General features: G+C 38.4%; 1 protein-coding gene across 1 annotated transcript; it reads left to right on the top strand.

Moving 5' to 3' along the window:
* The first annotated feature begins 367 nt into the window (after positions 1–367).
* On the top strand, positions 368–19,362 carry Ccnb2 (cyclin B2). The gene is made up of 9 exons (XM_015480604.2): positions 368–572; positions 2,943–3,071; positions 3,170–3,283; positions 9,970–10,140; positions 10,230–10,388; positions 12,921–13,157; positions 13,451–13,591; positions 17,921–18,031; positions 19,102–19,362. The coding sequence occupies exons 1-9, from the start codon at positions 549–551 to the stop codon at positions 19,210–19,212; spliced, it is 1,197 nt and encodes a 398-aa protein (XP_015336090.1). The 5' UTR covers positions 368–548; the 3' UTR covers positions 19,213–19,362.
* Positions 19,363–21,194: the final 1,832 nt, after the last annotated feature.

Below are 21,194 nucleotides of genomic sequence, written 5' to 3'. Positions count from 1 at the left end.
GGAGGGAGGGAAGGAGAGAGTGAGGAAGAGCCCAGCGTGGTGGCGTTTGCCTGTAATCCAAACGACTGGGGAGGCTGAGGCCAGCCTTAGCAATTTACCGAGGCCCTAAGCATTTTAGTGAGATTCTACCCATAAATAAATAGTAGGGTTGTGGCTCAGTTGGAAAGTGCCCCTGGGTTTAATGCATAGTACTAAAGAACTTTTTTTTTTTTTTTTAAAGATTAGGCTAAAACAGGTCCACAAACCGAGCACGCACATCCCCCTTCCCAGTTGTTATGACAACCAAACAGGCTGAGAAAGTTCATCCAATCAGTGTGCGGGAACGTCTCCTGGTTTAACCAATGAGAAGAGCGCGCGGTGCGTAAGGCCACCCAATGGGGACGCGAGAGGTGCGGTATTTGAATCCTAGAACAAGGAGACCTCGCCGAAGATTCCAGCGGTGCGGGCCTGGAGTGCAGGCCCAACCGCGCCGCAGACGCTAGCTCCATTCTGCTTCGGTCCGTGTCCCTCCCTGGGCCGGGCTGGCACACTTGTCTTTCTCTTCCCTCATGGCGCTGCTCCGACGCCCGACGGTGAGTGTGCCCGGTCACCTCTCAACAGGGACTGCAGCTTGTGACTTGCAGCCCCCATCCCTCCTCTTCCATCCGCCTCTCGCTTCCCTCTTCTGTTTCTTGCTTCTTCATTCCAACTGGGGCTGCATTTCCTTTCTCCGGGGCTCACGGAACCCCTGGCGTTCCTGGCCATATAGCAGGTCCTTTCTGGAGGGCCTCTCGGTCTCAATTAAGCTTTCTGGTTTCCGCTTCCTCCTTCGGGTGGAAGAGGTGTAGGAAAGCTCCTGGGAAGTGCCACCTGTCAGGGGAACCTCCCCATTATTGGGCCTGTTACTCGGCGAGCGGTCTTTGTGTTAGAGAGATGTCTAAATACAAGTTCTTGGGATTTCCTTCCCCTTTTCTCAAAACGCTTTGCCAACTAAGGCTAGTCTTTGGTGGGGGTGGGGAGAACTGGAAGAAATTCCATAGTTGGTCAAGGGTTATGCCATGACTGTTTTTCAGATTTTTCACCTTTTGCTTTGTATGAATTTCCCATTTCACTGATGTATGGTTTTGTCCTCTTAAAACAATAATTTCTTAAGTGTAGAAATTTCGCATATAATTTGAACCAGTATTACATACTGAAAGAGTCCAAATCATTTATTTATATTTGCACAAATCAAAGTATTATTAGTGTTTAATATTGCTCCTGTGGGCTTGAATTGTACCTGGATTTACTTTTGCTTTGCTGAAAATTAGAGGGACCTGACACAGCTGAGTTCCATCCTCCTGGCTACAAGGCTCTAGTTAAAAGCTGCCAGTTTTCCCTTCCAGATGAATTTAAACTTAGTCACATTACCGGGCATCAATCCATGAGCATTAAATTTTAAAACACTTTTTTAAATTGGCAATCGATGCTGGAAAAATTGAACCAATAATTTTTTTGGGGGGGTCTACTTTATCCTATAAACTTATACTCAGGTTCTTTCTGCTCAGGAAGGGCTATAGTTTTCCCTGGCCTTTCTGTCTATCCTGGTAGATCCACTCAAACCTCCTGTAGGATTCCCAACTCTCAGGGTTTTGTTTTGTTTTTTTTTCTCCTCATGAAATGTTTATCATTTTTACAATAAAAGTGGTATGAACTGCTTTTCCTAGCAAATTTTGTTTCTAAGTATGTTCTGAATAAAGCTGGTTAAGCTGATAATTTTTTTAATTTTCCCAATTTTTAAAATAATTTTTTATACCTTTATTTTATTTACTGATTTTTATGTGGTGCTGAGGATCGAACCCAGGGCCTCGCACATGCTAGGTGAGCGCTCTACCGCTGAGCCATAACCCCAGCCCCTAAGCTGAGAATTTGAGAGCTAAAAGTGTTATACCCAAAGAAACTATTTCCACTTTAAATATCCTTAATATAAGAGCAAATCTACTTTATGACCACCATATTTTTGAAAGCTATATTTCTTCTTCTTCTTTTTTTGTACTGGGGATTAAATTCAGGGACACTGGACTGCTGAGCTACATCCCCAGTCCTATTTTGTATTTTGTTTAGAGACAGGGTTTCACTGAGTTGCTTAGCACCTTGATGTTGCTGAGGCTGGCTTCGAACTCACGATCCTCCTGCCTCAGCCTCCTGAGCCACTGGGATTACAGGCATGTTCCACTGTGCCCAGCATAGCTGTATTTCTAAGAGATCATTTCTACAGGAACATTTCTTATTTCTAGAATGGTATACTAATTAAAGGTTGGGATTTAAGCATTGGGATTTTAAACAGCCAGAACTACTATTAAATACTGATGTTACAGCTTTTAATAATTCATCTTGAATGCACTTATTATTCATCTCTGTAAAGGAAGAATTTTAACTAAATAAATATAGGTTTTTAATCTACAGGGATCTCTAGCATGTAACATGGGTGCTACATGAGAAATAATAATTTTACTTTGTGAAGCTTTGAAGTTCTCTTACAGACCCACTTGAATACTCAAAATAGTTTTTGCAAGGTTAGTGAAGGATCTCTATTATAAATGAAATGTATGTGGAACAAAAAGTAACTCTTATGTTAACCACCCTGTTGTGTAACCACCCACTGAGTATAAATCTCAAAATAATTTCCAGACCTGGGGTCCAGAGATTTTGTTAGCCCCTCTGGACTGATGTAGCTTAAGTAAACTTGCTTTTCAAAAAAAAAAAAAAAAGATATATAATGATGTGCCTAATTTAGAGTGATGTTATTAATCTCAAATAGCATATTTAGGCTTCCTAACATGTACCTTTTCCCTTTCGCAAATGGATCCCAGCATATTCACCTTTCCCAGAGCAATTCTAAAATTGAATATCTGATATTAGCTAAATATTTTCAATCATTTTAATGCCTGATTAACTTTTTCTTTTTTTTTTCTTTTTTTTAGGTGTCCACTGATTTGGAGAATATTGACATAGGAGTTAATTCTAAAGCCAAGAGTCATGTGACTATCAGGCGTGGGGTTTTAGAAGAAATTGGAAATAGAGTTTCAACCAGAGCAGCACAAGTAGTGAAGGTAACAACCATAAGGCAAAATGTGCATTAGAGGCTGATTTTGTATAGACCTGAGGGACAACATGTACTGTCTTGCTCTATCCTGTATTTTTCTTGTAGAAAACTCAAAACACCAAAGTATCAGTTCAGCCCACCAAAGCAACAAATGTCAACAAACAACTGAAACCCACTGCTTCTGTGAAACCAGTACAGATGGAAATGTTGGCTCCAAAGGTAGGAAGTTCTGAATTTATAAACACACTTAGTGGAGTAGCCTAGTTTAAGTTAGACTGCAATTTTTGAAGAACATTCACAGGTAGATCTCTGCCTTGGTATCCCAATTTAATATTATGATCTTGAATAATGTTTATTACTTTAATACCCAAATATATCTAGTGGTCTTAGTGAAATTTGGTGGGTTTTATTAAAATAATTTACTAAAAGAATGATCTTGTAGGGCTGAGATTGTGGCTCAGGGGTAGAGCACTTGCCTCACATGTGTGGAGCACTGGGTTTGATCTTCAGCACCCATAAATAAATAAAATAAAGGTATTGTGTCCATCTACAATTAAAAAAAAAAAAAAAAAAGAAGGAAGACCTGGCTCACAATCGGAGGCCCACAGTTCCGAGACCCAAATTCATGTAAGAGTAAGGGAATACTGAAATTCTATGTTGATAAATTGTATTCTCTATGACTAATTAGTTCAATCATCCACAATGCTAATGGATCCATCAACCTGCTCTCCTTTCATCACATTCAAGTTTATGTACACTTTCATTTATGGATTACTTATGCATTTATAGGCACCATCATAGGTGCTGAGGTATAACAAAAACTACTTCACTATTTCCAGTTCAAAAAATACATATTATTGTACGTTTGAGATTTTTCCATATTAAACATTGGATATATTTGACAAATATCTATATTAAACATTGTACATATCGAATAGTATTAAGACTGCTAAAGAGACCTCTTATTTTCAGGAGATTTATCTAGAATGGGCATATGTGACACTAGATAACTTTGGGAAATATATGCCTGAATGAATGTCAAATGACTGGGGTAGCCCTTTTTATTGTCTTTAAGAAGGAGCACCTAAAGGTGGGAGAGAACACTAAGCAATGAAGTGGTCAGAGGTAACTTCATCCTTTAGTGTTGATTTCCCCCCCCCTAAGATGAAGCCTTGCAGTGTTACCCAAGTTGGCCTCCAACTTGTGATCCTCCTGCTCATCCTCCTGTGTAGCTGGGGTTATAAGCATGTGTCACTGTTCTTGGCTCTTTTTAGTTGATTTTTAAGAATAGAGAGAAGCTGATAGTAAACAGCAAGTTTTGGGGAACCAAGGCAGCAACAAAAATCAAGGCACCAAAGTGAAAATTGGTCTGTAGTCATGTCTTTTGTTCAAGGAGTCTGCAGGTTTAAATTGAGTCAAGAAGGATGTTTGAGGAAGCAGAAGAAGGTTGCAATTGAATTTGAAATCCTCAAAATTTAGATTTTATCTCATTAGGTAGTGAGGTCTCTGAAAAGTTTTGAGGAGGAGAGAAGTGATGGAAGCAGTGTTGGGAGGTATTAACAATTGTCCAAGCAAGAAGTTGGTAGGCGTCTTGAACTAGTCTGGGTTTCCTCTAAGTACTTGCCTTCATCCTGGTATCTATGAAAGTTCTAGGAAACGTCAGATGTGTTAGGACTTCAAGGATATCATTTAGTATGGAGAAAGAATACTTTAGATAAATTATTTTGAAAAGAATTAGAACCTCAATAGAGGGATATCTGCCTGGAAATGCAGTTGGAAATGTGCCTGCAGTATCTGAAGGAGAGACAGACTTGCCAGCATCTACCTGGAACCATGGTTGGAAAAAGAAGAAGCCTTTAGACAGGAGATAAAGGCTTCAAATTGAGAACTAGAGTTCAGAGCAAATATTCAAGATTGACCTTCCTTTAGGAGGCCTTTCCTTGAAGGTTTCTGGGTTTTTATCTAGGGGCCATGGTTAGAAAAAGTGCTGTTTATATGAGATAGCATTTTACATGGGTGACTTTTTGAATGCAGAAGAATGATTTGGCAGTATATTTCAGATGGTAATTCTATATATCCAGTAAGTCTGTTTTTGCAGTATGTCCCAAGAAAATGACCAGAGGGATTTTAAGTAGTGCTGTAATGAATAAATATCTCTTACCTGATAGAGAAGTATCCTCTATTAGGAAATCAGTTAAATGAAGTATTTAATGAAGTATTACAAATGTTTTAGTAAAGCATTTAGATGTCAAAATGCTTATAACATCAAGTGGGAAAATCAGATTATAACAATACGTACAATACAAAGCAGACTTGCTTTTTTAAAGTGTGCATTTATATATGAAATATTTATGGGAGTTCCTTTTAAGTATTGGGCTTAAGATTTTTATTTTCCTTAAACTATTTCCTTAAAATAGTTACATAGGTACGTAATTATTCAAATCAGAGAAGAAGAAAGGTGAATTATAAAAGGCCCACTATGGACCAAAGTTGTTACTCAGTGGTAAAGTGCTTGCCTAGCATGTGTGAGGCACTGGGTTCGATTTTTCAGCACCGCATATAAATAAATAAACAAAATACAGATATATTTGACAACAACAAAAAAGGCCAGCTATACCAGGGCTTGGGGTATAGTTCAGTGGTAGAGCTGGTGCTTAGCATGCATAAGGCCCTGAGTTCAATCCCTAGCACCGAATAAATAAATTTTTATTTTTGAAAGAAGAAAGAAAGGAAAAATTGTTTCTTCCTGTGACTTTTACAGCTTCATCTTCTCTGAGGTCTCTTTATTCTATATCTCCTTGACTGGCTGCTTTATCCTTTTTTTTTTTTTTTTTGGTACCAGGGATTGAACCCAGGGGCACTCAACCATTGAGCCATATCCTCAGCCCTTTTTGTATTTTATTTAGAAATGAGGTCTTGCTGAGTTGCTTAGGGCTTTACTGAGTTGCTGTGGCTGGCTTTGAACTCATAATTCTCCTGTCTCAATCTCTGGAGCCACTGGGATTATAAGCATGTACCTGGAAGGTTCCTTTATCTTAAACTTCCTGACAATATTGGGGATGCCGTGTTTTAGATAAACCTTTATGGACTAGAGCTTATTTCATATGAAAGTCACTTCTGTGGTTAAAAGATATACCTGGATGTTCTGGTAATAGAAGTTATCAGGGATTAATGAACAACAGTTCTTTCCAATTCAAATAATTTGTCTTAGAAACAGTGAAGGGACCACTAAGTCCACAATTTATGTGGAGTTCCCCACCTTCTGGCAAGTGATTCCTTCTACTTGCCTGTCTATAGCTTTTACTTTTTCACCTGCTCTCTTTGCAGAGTCATCACTATTCCTTTATAGCCAATCCCTGGAGTTGTGCAAATGCCAGTTGAGCATGAGTTTCTAGCGACTTTCCTAGAAAGCTTATAACATAAACCATGTGTCCCTAAAAGCAGATGTTCTCAGAAGTATAACTGATTACTATCTTTTCCTTTCTGCAAACCTGGAAGGCAGACTTCTTGCTTTGTAGCAGGTGAGACAACTGAATCACAAAGGGCCCTGAGACTAAAATTCCAATCATTAACAGAAGTTATTACTCTGCAATTTTTGGAGAAAACTGTGTTTTGCTGAATGATGAGACCTTGGTAAACACTGAGTAGTATGAAAGGAAGGAGAAGGACTAATACCAGTACCTTGTTTGCTGGGTGCTGGGCAAACAAACAAGTTGTATAAACCATCGTCTTAGCTCCCATGTAGCTTCCAGTCAAGTTGGGGGGTCTAGAAGTAAAAGGGTAGATGCTATCACAGAGGCTAGATCCAAGTTTAGGAGATATACTGAGGAGTAAACAGCTAGAAATTCAGATGATTCACTGTCAGTTATAGTCATTTTTCAAGTTTAAGAATGTTTTATGGCCTAATTTTCCCTAACACAAAAACTACATGTGAAAGGGATAAGCACAACTATTCACATCTTTTTTTTTTTTTTAAAGAGTGATTTTTATATTTATTTATTTTTTGTGGTACTAGGGATTGAACTGAGGGCACTCTATCACTTAACTACTACCCCTCTGTTCCCCCTTTTTTATTATTACCTTACACAGGGTCTTTCTGATTTGCCAAGACTGGCCTCAAACTTGTGGACCTCCTGCCTTAGCCTCCCTAGTGGCTAGGATTACAAGTGTGAACCACTATTCCAGCTTTTTCTTTTAGTTACATTTGAAACTGCTGTAAAATAGCAAAAACAATACAGATGTATATAGAACATGTTTAATAAAAGTTGAGTTCATTGTTACTATTCCCCAATTTCAAATCCATTGCACTTCTGAAGATAATCAAGTTACCGATTTTGCCTTTCTACAATTGTGTGTGCCTATGTTGCTACCAATCATGAACTGTCTGACCAGAACCAATAGTTCTTACAGTCTTTCCCCTGTGCATTTAATTGAATTATTTATCATAAATTCAGTAAAGGAACTGTTTAATCAAAACTTACAAGAATATACTTGTGTATTTGCATGTTAAATTAACCAATCCTGTCAACAGGTCCATCTCAGTTGATGTTGGTATTGGAACTTGAGTGGCCCTCACTTACCTCTACCAGCTTCTTATCCTGACAACAGGAGCTTTTCCAGTTAAGCCAGACTTCACATCATTATGATTTCTGATAACTACTTTTAGGGAAGATGTAGCATGACTATATGGTGCATACAGTTTCTTTTTTCACAATTTTATTTTTTAACTGATACATACAAATTGTACTTATTAGTGGGGACCTATATATCATTTAAAAACCTGTATACATTGTATAATATTCAAATCAGATTAATTTCCTTAAATGTTTTATCATGTATTTATGGTAAAAACATTAAAAATTCTTTCTTGTAGTGTATTTAAAGGTATAATGCAGTATCATTATCGATTGTCATTCCACTGTGCAGAGTAGCACACCAGAACTTCTCACTTCTAATTCATTGACCAAGCAAGCTGTCCTCATCCTTCTCTCCCCCAACCTCTGACCATCATTCTAATCTTAACTCTTATGAGATCAGCATTTTTAGATCTCACATGTGAGTGAGATCATGAGGCACTTGTCTTTCCATGTGTGGCTTATTTAAGTCTTGATAGTGAATTAACTGATTCAGTTTTGATGCTTTGCATGCAGACACACTGGATAGAGGATTGCACAGTCAATCTATCAGACTCAGATGACCTATACAGACATGTAAATTCTTAGAAGAATTAAATTATATTGGCTTCCTTTCAAGCAATTTTAAATTAAGAGCCAGAGCAAGTATCTTGTCTTATCCTGGTAGTGTTTGGACCTGGTTAAACTCAGGCTTCTAAGTAGGAAACAGATAAATGTGCTAAGCTGTTAAGACAGCACATGAAGCTCATGATGCTAACCTCTGACTCCTTCATCCAGATCTCCCACTACTGGCTGCCTTCATGGGAAAAGTGTAATAATGCTCAAACTTGAAAAAGCTAACCTGAAACTGGAACTATGTGTATTTATTAAAATGGACATCTTTTTCCAGTCACTGTTGACCTTTCCATGGTCTCACTTTTCCTTTGGATAAAAGCTAAGCTCCTTGGCAAGTTTTTTTTCCTTTCCAGCTCATCTTCTCACACCTTACATGCTTTTTTCCCACTTCCCAAATCAGTTCCCAGTTCCACCTTTATTTTCTTTGTTTCCTCTGGCACTTTGCAATTGTTTTTTTTTTTTTTTTTTTGCCTAGCTATTTTCCTCCAGATCTTACACTCCCTGGTTCTTCATGTAGCCCTCTCATTCATTCCAGATCCTTGAGGATTGCAAATGCTTGAATAAATGGCATGCATACCTGCCTACTCTGTTCACTTGACCCTTCCCAGTTTAAGATCTTTAAGAGGGAAGGGCATGGTTTGAACTGTTTTTTCCATTATTGGATCCTCCTCTAAGACTAGAAATTATGATTGAATTTCAATGTAAATTAAAATTGCTTATCTGTTTTATTATATGGGTTCCTTCTTTTATATATTTTTTTACTTTATATACTCTTTTGTAGCCTAAAAATTCTGGTAGGCTTTACTTTGCAAGTACCTCTTATTCTTTTTAAAAGTAATGGTTTCTTTATACCTCATTGCTAAATACTTGTTTTGACTTTATAAATTTTTAATTTGTGTAATTTTTATAACAATCACCCAGTCAGCATAAGAAAATAAAATACTGGTCCATTTACTTGCTCAGTCTTTGCTTACTTTTCCTGTTCCATTTTCTGTTCTATTCATAGGCATGCTTTTCTACTTTTTATTTGCCAGTTTCTCAGTTTAGAGCAAATTAGTTGAAGAAAAGAAAACATGCTTGTGGAAGAGGATACTGCTAAAGTGAATGATCAGCACCAGTAATCTCTGACCCCAGGAGGTCAAGTTTCTTTTATTTATTGAGTACCTACTATGTATGAGTGCTAATATAGGTATTTGAGATACTTCAGTGGACAAAGCTAACTAAATAAATGTAAGCATATAGAGTTTACATTCTAGTAGAGATAGAAAAATATTATACATAACTTATAGGTATAATATAGTAGATTATATATTCTATAAGAAAAAACCAGAAAAACAGTAATGTGCTTTAAAAATTTTTTTTTGTAGACACAATACCTTTATCTTTTTTTTTTTTTTTTAAAGAATTTTTAATATTTATTTTTTAGTTTTCGGCGGACACAACATCTTTGTTTGTATGTGGTGCTGAGGATCGAACCCGGGCCGCACGCATGCCAGGCGAGCGCGCTACCGCTTGAGCCACATCCCCAGCCCACAATACCTTTATCTTATTTGTTTTTTTAAGTGGTGCTTAAGATCAAACCCAGTGCCTCACACAAGCGAGGCAAGTGCTTTACCACTGAGCTACAATAATATGCTTTTAAATTTGTTGTTGTAGGGTCCTTCTCCTACACCTGAGGATGTCTCCATGAAGGAAGAGAACCTCTGCCAAGCTTTTTCTGATGCCTTGCTCTGCAAAATTGAGGACATTGATAATGAGGATTGGGAGAACCCTCAGCTCTGCAGTGACTATGTTAAAGATATCTACCAGTATCTAAGACAGCTTGAGGTGGGTAGGCCTTTTGTGTTTGGGTTCTAAAAGCAATGTGGAATTTATAAATGAAGTCAACTTTTTAAACTTTTATATTTCACCAACAGATTTTGCAATCCATAAACCCACATTTCTTGGATGGAAGAGATATAAATGGACGTATGCGTGCCATCCTGGTGGACTGGCTGGTTCAAGTCCACTCCAAGTTTAGGCTTCTGCAGGAAACTCTGTACATGTGCATTGCTGTCATGGATCGATTTTTACAGGTCAGTCTACTTCAGGGACTAGTGCCCAAGACTTATTGAACAGTGTTTTTAAGCTTCTGGGATAGAAAGCTAAGTTGGGGTTCCTCTGAAGAAAAGGCCAAAAGTCAAATTAATAGGGAAGCCAAAAAAACTTCAAGTGCTAAAATGGAAAGTAGTTCAAATGTATCAAATCTTTGGTGATGCCAACCAGCTCTGGGCAATTTTATTAGTTGTGCCTGAGTTCTTTTTAGGACTCCATAGCATACAGGTTGAGTCTTCCTTATTCTAAGTGTTTGAGAAACTTTATACAGACACACAAATACTTTTTTTTTTTTTTTTAAATATTTGCACATACACACTAAAATAATTTGGAAATGGGCTGGGTACGGTGGCATACACCTGTAATTCCAGCAGTTTGGGAGGCTGAGGCAGAAGAAGCTCAAGTTCTAGGCCAAGTTTAGCAATTTAGCAAGATCCTGTGTCAAAATAAAAAAGGACTGGGATGTAGCTTAGTGGCAAAGTGCCCATGGGTTCAATCCCCAGTACCATAAGCAAATAAATAAGAAATATCTTAGAAATGGGGCTCAAATCTAAACCCAAAGTTGTTTGTTTCATGTATACCTTTTACACATAGCCTGAGGATGGATATATATGTATATATACACACACACATACATACATACACACATATATATACACACATATACATAATTAGTTGTAGTTGGACACAGTACCTTATTTTATTGATTTATTTTTATGTGTTGCTGAGGTTAGAAACCAGGGCCTTGCATGTGCTAGGTGAGCGCTCTACCACAGAGCCACAACCTGAGCTCAGCCTGAGGTAGTTTTATACAGTATTTTTTAGTGTATATGTGTTTTGACTGTAACTTGTCACACAGAAGGTTAGGTGTGGAATGTTGTACTTGTGTCATACCAGCACTCAAAAAATTTTAAATTTTGGAGCATTTCAGGTTTTCATATTTTGTAGATTAGGGATGCTTAGCCCAATCCTTAGTAGTCAGTCATTTATCAAAGGGAATGTAGCATCAGATGGTGTAGAAATTTATCTGAAATCAGTGGTGCCTCTATATTGGTTTTCCAGACCTTCAAGCACCATTTCCGAAGTTTGGTGCTATTTAGTGTTTCATCATCTGAGGCATGAGGAGTTTGGCTAGAGAATCTTAAAAGTTTCAGTTAGCTGTGGCACTGAATCACCATAGAAGTAACAGGGACAAAGCAGAATTTTTTTTTTTTTTTTTTTTTTTTTAAGAGAGAGTGAGAGAGATAGAGGTAGAGAGAGAGAGAATTTTTTAATATTTATTTTATTTTTTAGTATTTGGCGGACACAACATCTTTGTTTGTATGTGGTGCTGAGGATCGAACCCGGGCTGCACGCATGCCAGGCGAGCGCGCTACCGCTTGAGCCACATCCCAGCCCCACAAAGCAGAATTTAAAAAACAAAATAATAATAATAAAAAAAAAAAGTGTGTGTGGAGTGGACTGAGAATGTGAGACATAAAGAGGAAATAAAAAATAAGCTGAGAAGCAAAGATGATTTTCAAAATACCTATCAATTTTTAATGCACAGACACTGAATGGTGAGACGAGGTGCCAGATATTAACTGCTAGTGTGTTATCTACCAAATAGCCCCATGATAAAGATTTGTTTATTTAAAGTCAGCATTCATGATATGGGTTTAGGTCCAGTATAAATTCTGTCCAAACAATGTAGTAATAATTATGTTTATAATAATGGCCCTGAGATACTGCAAAATTCTAACTAAACATAGATCCCGTTATTCTCACTATAAAATTCTTATTGGACCAGAAAACACAGTAGTATTTTAGGTAGATTTTGAATAATGAGAGTTAAAGCAAAGTCCCAGTTAGAAGAAGAAGAAGGAAGAAGGGAAATTAAAGGAAACACTTATACTATAGATTGAGATTTTTCATAACTAAAACATTGTTGAATATTTTTTAAGCTGAACAATGGGCATGGTTTTGATGAGGATTAAGGAAATATTTGAGCCACCCATTAAATTCTCTCTCTCTCTCTCTCTCTCTTTTTTTTTTTTTTTGGTTATATCTCAGTTTAGACCATGCTGAGCCCAGGTCAAGGCTGCTGCAGACACTTAAGTCAGGACAGTGTGGGAGGAAGAGTGATGAGCACCTTATTCATCAGGCTTAGATTCTTCCCCTTTTCAGCAATTGAGTGATCTTGAGCTAGTATCTGAATCTCTTCTCAGGTCATCTATTTGTGATTGTAATTGAGGATAAAAGCAAGTACTTTCTAGGATTTTCATGAGGATTGGATGAGATGTTATGTTAGAATTTTAAGCATTGTGCTTGGCACATAGTCAGTACTCAAGAACAGATTGACCAAGCTCACTGGTGGTTCCTATTAACATACAGGCCTCCTGTGTCCTCAAGAGGGCCATGAGCAGAAACAATAGGTGCTTACTTCTCCAGGACTTGGTTTCTTCTCACCTTCTCCCACCCAGAGTTCCAAACCTCTTGTTAATGTGACTTCTGACACACTTGTTTTCAATTAGGTTCAGCCAGTCTCCCGTAAGAAACTTCAGTTGGTTGGGATTACAGCTCTGCTCTTGGCTTCCAAGTATGAGGAGATGTTTTCTCCAAATATAGAAGACTTCGTCTACATCACAGACAATGCTTATACCAGTTCTCAAATCCGAGAAATGGAAACTCTAATTTTGAAAGAACTGAAGTTTGAGTTGGGTCGACCCTTGCCACTTCACTTTTTAAGGCGAGCATCAAAAGCTGGGGAAGTAAGTGCCTCCAACACTACAGGAGATGATTTTTCTTTGTCTTATCCAGAAACATTGATCTAATTAAGGGAATGTTATGAATATATAGGAAACTTCCTTTAGATAAGGCTTTATGCATATTATGTTAATTCTTCTGAGAAAAGTCTTTAGGCTCTATATTTGTAACATTGTGGAATAGAGTGATTCTTGAGAAAGATGTGAGATAAGTGAATTTGAATTTCTAGGCCTTCACCCAGAATTTTGCAAGATAGTAATAACTGTAATTCTTCCTGTCCCTGGCTATTCTTTCATAGGTTGATGTTGAACAGCACACATTAGCCAAATATTTGATGGAGCTGACTCTCATTGATTATGACATGGTGCATTATCACCCTTCTAAGGTAGCTGCGGCTGCTTCCTGCTTGTCTCAGAAGGTTCTAGGCCAAGGAAAATGGGTAAGTGGTAGATTCAGGAAGAAATTAGTCTTTATTTTAGGACTTCATGATATGTAACACCATAGCATTTTCACAATTCTATTATTGAGGCATTTGTCGAAAGTCCAAAGGCCTAAAAGAAAGCTGCATGGAACAATTCAGAGACTGCTGACTATGCCATGATATACAAATGTATCAGAGTTGTAACGTTGAGGAAGGCCACAGGACTGCTATGTAAGATTTCTTGGGTTTTTGGCAAGTTGTCAGGCACACCAGACTAAGCAAGGGCCAGGCCTACCAGTTCAGCTAGTGAAGACAGAATTAGCTACTTTTGGATTCAGATGAGTAGACAAAGATGCCAGCTTCCCAGTCCTTCTCTCACAACAAAACAGGATGACAAGGAAACAAAAGGAGCCAATGACTGCAGTGTGAGTTGAGGGATACTCTCATGGAGGCACCAATTCTAGACTGCCACTCAGCAATTTTATAGTAGCAGAGCAGAAAGCATCATCAAAACCCAGGAGGTGATGAGGAATATCTCATAACAGTTTCCCAGGGGAGATAAGGAGTGGGAGATGGAAGCCAGCTCCTTCTAAGGCTGCCATCCCCTCCTGTTCCATAAGGCCTTTTGTCTAGATGTATCGGCTGTGGTCCAAGCCTTGACCATTGAGGTCTATCTGGATACAGGTGAAGTTGCTAGAGCAGCATGTTGGAGCTATTTTGCTACTGTTACAGGTAGCAGTTCACATTTTACACAAGAAAGAATGTGTGTACCTGAGTATTTGTATATTTGCAAATTTTAAAAAAGATTCAGAGGAATCAACCAGAAACCAAGAAAGATACTATGGGGTTCCAGGAGAACAGGATAGAAGATTGAGAGTGGGAGGACTTTTGGTTGTAACTATTTATTGACTTTGGTGTAGTAAAATGTATAAATTTTGACTTTTCTATTTTGGGGGTGTCAGGGATTGAACTCAGGGGCACTAGATCACTGAGCCACTTCCCCGGCCCTACTTTATATTTTATTTAGAGATAGGGTCTTACTGAGTTGCTCAGCACCTCACTTTTGCTGAGACTGTCTTTGAACTTGTAGTCCTCCTGCCTCAGCCTCCTCAGCCACTGGGATTACAGGCATGTCCCACTGTGCCCACCCTCTTTTACTTTTGCTTTTAATTGTTAAAAATATTGTATCTCCTGCCGGGCTTGGGGGCGCACTCCTGTAATCCCAGCAGCTAAAGAGGCTAAGACAGGAGGATCACGAATTCAAAGCCAGCCTCAGCAAAAGGTGCTGAGCAACGCAGTGAGACCTGACTCTAAATAAAATACAAAGTAGGACTGGGGATATTGCTGAATGGTCAGGTGCCCCTGAGTTCAATCCCTGGTACCAAAAATAAATGAATGAATGAATGAATGAATGAATGAATGAATAAATATTATAAAAATAAAAACTGTGTAATGTTAAATCTAGAAATATGGTAAATTCATTAAAAAAAGGAAACTGACAACTCAGTACAATGAGCATATCTGGTACCCACATTTCAGATACTAAATACTATTACCCACAAGAAGTTAGCAATAGCTGAGTTCAGGACTGTGTCAGGAGAAGGACACAGCCTAGTTTGTGCCAAGAGAGCAGGCAAGTTCTTAAAGACCATTGAGGTGACATCAAAAGGACAGAATAACTGGCTTAAAAGGCTCTAATTGACTAAATTTGAACATTAAAATATATATATATTGAGGGCTGGGGAATATAGTTCAGTGATAGAGCACTTGCCTAGTATGTGTAAGGTACTAGTTTTAATCTCCAGTACTGCAAAAAAAAAAAAAAAACAACAACAACAAAAAAAAAACAAGCAGGCAAACAAAACAACTAAAATCTGAGTCCATAATGTTACAACAAGTAAAGTAAAAAGGAAGCTTTCTTTTATTTATCTATTTTTTGGTAGTGGGGATTGAACCCAGAGCCTCACAAGTGCTACGCAAGTGCTGTACCACTGACCTACATCCCTAGTGTTTTTTTTTTTTTTTTTTTAAAGATCAGGAGAGTAGTGAATTAAAGTAGGAAGAATGCTAGACTTAGAAATCTGCTGTGTGTGCTTTTGGTTTTGGTTTTTCATTTAATATTCATTCATTCATTTATATGCTTATAGTTCTGGGGATTCCAGGTCCTTGCATATGGAATGCTAGTGCTCTACCACTGCGCTGCATCCACAGCACTTTATTTTTTTGAGACAGGATCTCTCACTAAGTTGTCAAGGCAAGCCTTGAACTTGTGATCCCCGCCTTAACCTCCCGAGTAGCAGGGATTACAAGCCTGTACCACCACGGCTAACAGGTTTTGTTTTTTAAAAGACAAGGTGGAGAAAGAGAGAGATGGTCTCGCTATGTCTTGAACTCTTGGGCTAAGGTTTCTGCCTTAGACTCCTGAGTAGCCAGGATTACAGGTACATACCACTGCACCCAGCTTAAACTTCTCTGTATTTTAGCCCCCAATGGAATATTGATTTAAGCAAGGATTATCAATGGGTACATAAAGCATTAGATAAACTAATTATAGAAAACATGATTTACATGGTCTCAAAAAAATCATCTCATAGATACTTCTAATTTTGAAGAAAAAAGATGAACCTTTCTGATAGAGAGGGTCTGGTGGTTATACCTTATATTAGTGAATAAGTTTGTCATTAACCATTTTTTGGGACTAGCTTTTCTGGTGCAGCAAGAGGTATGCACTGTCATATATTTAGTGTTCATGTCCAAGAGGTTTGACATGAATTCAGTTATGAGGAAACACTCAGACAAATCCAGAATGTGAGACATTCTAAAACTTGCCTGGATACTTTAAAAAAATTATTTCAAGCCAAGAAAGTAAGGGTTCTTTTAAATCTAAAAAGACTAAAGATCCAACAGTCCAGTGTACTGCATGTGCCTTGATGGGACTCTGGATCTAAAAAGAATCCACAAAAGATATCTCCAAAGGTATTTGGAGAAATTAATTAGATGATGTTATGGAATTGTTGATAATGTTTTTATGTGAGAATGCTGTTTTGGATAGGTAAGAAAAATGTTCTTTTAAGGGATGCTTCTGAAACATTTTGAAGTGACATGTCACAATGTCTACAACTCACTTTCAAATGGCTCATCCAAAATACCAATAGTTGTGCATTATTTTCATGTTTACGCTTGCTCATTTTTTTCCCACTCAAAACTATTTGGTTGATTTTGCCAGTTATACTCTGCATATGAAAGGAATTAGGTAAGCATGTAGATTTGTACAACAGAATTTGAAATGAAAAAGTTTGTACATCTTCACATGTGGTAGTCTTATTATCAATCAACAAACAGTCATCCTTTTGCTTGAATTTTCTTCTTGGGAAGGCTGTGTGTTGGCTTCTCTGAGTTTTGTCTCTAGTGCTTAACTACACTGGGCCCAGCAGAGAATCCTGGTGGTTTTAGTTCTTCCTTGCCTAACAGTGTGACTGGACTCTCAAGCACAGAGCATCTACTGCTGGGTAGGGTTTTGATGGAAGGATATTTGAGATGTGCTAAACACTTAATAAAGGGGACACTTTTTTGGGCAGTAGGGGATTGAACCCAAGGGACACTTAACCACTGAGCTACATCCCCAGCCCTTTTTTATTTGAGACAGGGTCTCACTAAATTGCTTATAGCCTCACTAAGTTGCTGAGGCTGGCTTGAACTTGTGTTCCTCCTACCTAAGCCTCCCAAGTCACTGAGATTACAGGCATGCATCACTACGCCTGATTAAGGGGGCACTTTTCTGTTTGGTTTCATTTTTCACTTTCATTTTTCTCTTTCAGTAAGAGGATAGAAGTAAGATTGAAAGCTTACTTTGCATTTTTCTTTTTTTTTAACCTGTGCAGGCTCTTTAAAAAATAATAATTTGGAGCTGGGAATATGGCTCAAGAGGTAGCGCGCTCGCCTGGCATGCACGGGGCGCTGGGTTCAATCCTCAGCATCACATAAAAATAAAATAAAGATGTTGTGTCCACCGAAAACTAAAAAAATAAATATTAAAAAAATTATCTGTCTCTTTTAAAAAAAAATTAATAATAATAATTTGAGGCCTTTCATACTCAATTTAATTAGGAGTCCCTCAATATCATAATTTAGTCCTGTCTCAGGGCCAGAATCATCCTGATTTTGTGGCTATTTTAGCTCTGCTGGTACCATGAAGTGATTATTAGTCCATGAATGTTTTGGAAGGTAAGAATTTTCTTTCACAGCTTTTATATAGGTGATGTCAGTATGTGTAAGATGTGGTCTCCTAAGGGCAGAATTAATCTAGCCCCTCAGTCACCTATTCTTTTTGTTTGCCTTGTGTTTCAGAACTTAAAGCAGCAGTATTACACAGGATACACAGAGAATGAAGTACTGGAAGTCATGCAGCACATGGCCAAAAATGTGGTGAAAGTAAATGAAAACTTAACTAAATTCATCGTAAGTACTTTTGTTTCTGAAGTTCTGAAAAGCATCAGATTATGGATTTTGTGTGTGTGCGTTTATGTTTTCATGTAAATGTATTATTGGCATATGTGAGAATCTTATTTTAGCATAAATTCTTTATTTTTTTCTAGCATAGCAGGAGATGAAACAGTGATAAACCCTAGAGGAAGACTTTCTTTGAAACAGATAGATAGGCTATTCTTGTCTAGGTAGGCCCCAGGTATAGTCAGCCAGTTGATCAGTATTATGTGTTTACTCCATCCTTGTACAAGCATCTTGGCTAGGGGAGGCAGCAAGCAGGGAAGGCTGGTTGGCCTATGATCAGGAAGAGAGAGCAAGGGCCCACCTTGAATGGCTATGTGGAGGTCTTACGTAAGCAGATGGTATTACTCAGGGCCTTGTTTCCAGGCTCTTGGAGCAGTGACTAAAAGGCACTTGATGAGCAGGCATGATGAAACAAGAGGGCAAGAAGCCCCTAGAGGAAGCCTCCTGGGGGCCTAGTGTATGTCTGTGTAGCCCACCTATGAGGAGGAATGGAAGGAGTTTTGGGGTTGTCCTGTGCCTGTGTGACACCAAATATCAGTGCAAACCAGCAGTCTGGTGATAAACTGCAAGGTGTTTGTACAATAGAAGAATCTCAAGTGACTTCACAATCTGATTTGCTTTCTGGCTTTCTGCCAAAATTTCAGCATGACTTAGCATGGTTTGGAAGTGTAAAGTGTTGTTAGTCCTGAAGGTATTATCTGGGATTTGCTAAGCACTAGATACCACTCATTATTATTGCCCAGTTGTGATGACACAATAAAGAGCTCATACCTCCCATCCCAGTGTTAGCTCATGAGAGAGAGCCTCTTCCTTGACCTTGAAGTCCTTTGTTCCCCCATCACCTGTGTGACCAGGGATAGAAAGAAGTGGTCAGCTCTGGCTGGCTTCAGTGATTGGACATCATCAGACAATCTGGAGATTACAGTTCTAGCCCTTCAATGCTTATGAATTAAGCTAGGAATGAGGTCTGAAGTTGGGGTCCTGACATGTATGTGCTTAATCACAAATGACTTCTACAGGCCATCAAGAATAAGTATGCCAGCAGCAAACTCCTGAAGATCAGCACGATCCCTCAGCTGAACTCCAAAACCATCAAAGACCTCGCCTCCCCTCTGATGGAGAGGTCCTAGGCTGCCGCACCTTCATCCATGCACTTTTTGTTACTGATGTGAAACTCTTGATTTTTGTACATAGTCCTCTGGTCTATTTCAAGAAACCTCTTCTCACACAAATTTTCTAAACGTATATTGAGGAAAAATAAAGCTATTGATTTTTCTTAAGCTATTTTGTGTGTATTTATTTGTGTATTCTACAGTGAAGAAATCAGTGGATGCTTGCTTTGACTAGTTTTTTTTTTTTTTTTTTTTGAGCCATTATGAATAGCATGTACATTATTGACTTCATGGGTTTGGGAAAGACCTTCCTACACTATTTACTCAAATGGAAAGAACTGAATTTGTTTTTATTTATTTATTTAATTTTTTAGTTGTAGACTAAAAAATGGACACAGTTTTTATTATCTTTATTTATTTATTTATTTATTTATTTATTTTTTTAATTTTTTTTTATTGGTTGTTCAAAACATTTTATTTATCTTTATATGGTGCTGAGGATTGAACCCAGTGCCTCACACGTGCTAAGCAGGCGCTCTTCCAATGAGTCACAACCCCAAGCCCCTGAATTTTTTTTTCACAATACCTTTATTCCATTTATTTATTTTCATGTGGTGCTGAGGATTGAGTGGTAAGAGTGCTAGGCAAGCACTCTTACCACTGAGCTACAGCCCTGGCCCCTGAATTTGGTTTTGCTAAACACTAAATCACTTCTAAACTTTGATATGAATACATTGATTCATTAAAAAATTTAAAATGGGGTTAGCATGATAATTTCCTTTCTGGAAACTCCTCAATTGCTCTCTAATTCCTACATAGGAACAGCTGGCCCACTAAGGGTGATAGTCATAATGGATCTCTTTCTCAAAGGCATGGTTGGATACAGAGTCCTGGGAGGCCACAGGTAGAGGAAGAAAATGTGTCAGTGAGTCCTGTTAAAGTTAAAACTTGGAATGCATTTTCCTATTATGCTGCTTTATCTAACATATGGTTTAAATGTAAGGGTTTTTGTTTTGGGCGGGGGATATGTGTTTAATTACACACACACGCACACACACACACATTTTTTTTTTAATTGAACCCAGGGGGTGCTTAATCACTAAGGCACATCCCTAGCCTGTTTTTACATTTTATTAGAGACAGGGTCTCAATGAGTTGCTTAGAACCTTGCTAAGGTTCTTGCTGAGGCTGGCTTTGAACCCATAATCCTCCTGCCTCAGCTTCCTGAGTCACTGGGGTTACAGGCATGCACCACTGTGCCCTGCTTAACGTTTTTTAAGGGGGAATGAATCCTCAGTCTCCAACCACTACTTAAAAACAAAGAAAAATCATAAATGTGAAGTTCCTCAAGTGGTACATAGATGTAAATTGGTGTTTTTGACAGAAATATGTTAGTCAAATAAAATTGGGAAACATTGCAAATTTTGAAGATTCATACAGGCTCTGAACTTCACAATAAACTTTTTTAACTCAACACTTCCCTAGCCTAGGGTGCAGTGAAAGCTTCCTTTTGCCTCACAGCAAAACTGCAGTGTTGGTCAGGTCCTATGACCCAGCTGTGATGAATCCCCTTGGCCTTGGAGAATGGTTTCACTCCCCTTTCTTGAGCAGGCCAGCGCTGCCTGACTAGGATGCTTTTAACTATAGTTTTGAGCATTTAGAGGTGTGGAGTATCTTTATGTATTGAAATTGGAGGGTTTTATAGATAGCCTTGTTGAGGTAGTGAAACATGTGCCTAGAGGCACAGCCAGGTGGTCTGGGCAGGAGTTTGGGATGGAGTTATGGAGAGAAAGTATGTGGATTATATGTTAAGCTGTGTTCTGTGACATTCAGTAGTTTGTAAGTCATATTGATGCACATCCACGTTTCTCATTTGTTCTTGTGTGCATCTCTGCCTGGAAGGAGCAGTGACTATGAGAAGGCTATAACTTTGGTGCTCTGGGTAAGTGGCTTCCATAGCTCAGTGTTCATCTCTCAGCCCCACTTAAATTGAGACCACA

Source organism: Marmota marmota, unplaced genomic scaffold, assembly GCF_001458135.2.
Source record: "Marmota marmota marmota unplaced genomic scaffold, marMar, whole genome shotgun sequence".
Taxonomy (NCBI): Eukaryota; Metazoa; Chordata; class Mammalia; order Rodentia; family Sciuridae; genus Marmota; species Marmota marmota.
The sequence above is the reverse complement of the archived record's forward strand: the minus strand, read 5'-3'. Positions and strand labels throughout refer to the sequence as shown.

Coding starts and splice junctions, on each gene's coding strand:
- Ccnb2 (XM_015480604.2), top strand. CDS start 549: ATGGCGCTGCTCCGACGCCCGACG. Junction 10,389..12,920: donor TCATGGATCGATTTTTACAG/GTCAGTCTACTT, acceptor GTTTTCAATTAG/GTTCAGCCAGTCTCCCGTAA. Junction 18,032..19,101: donor AAAACTTAACTAAATTCATC/GTAAGTACTTTT, acceptor TGACTTCTACAG/GCCATCAAGAATAAGTATGC.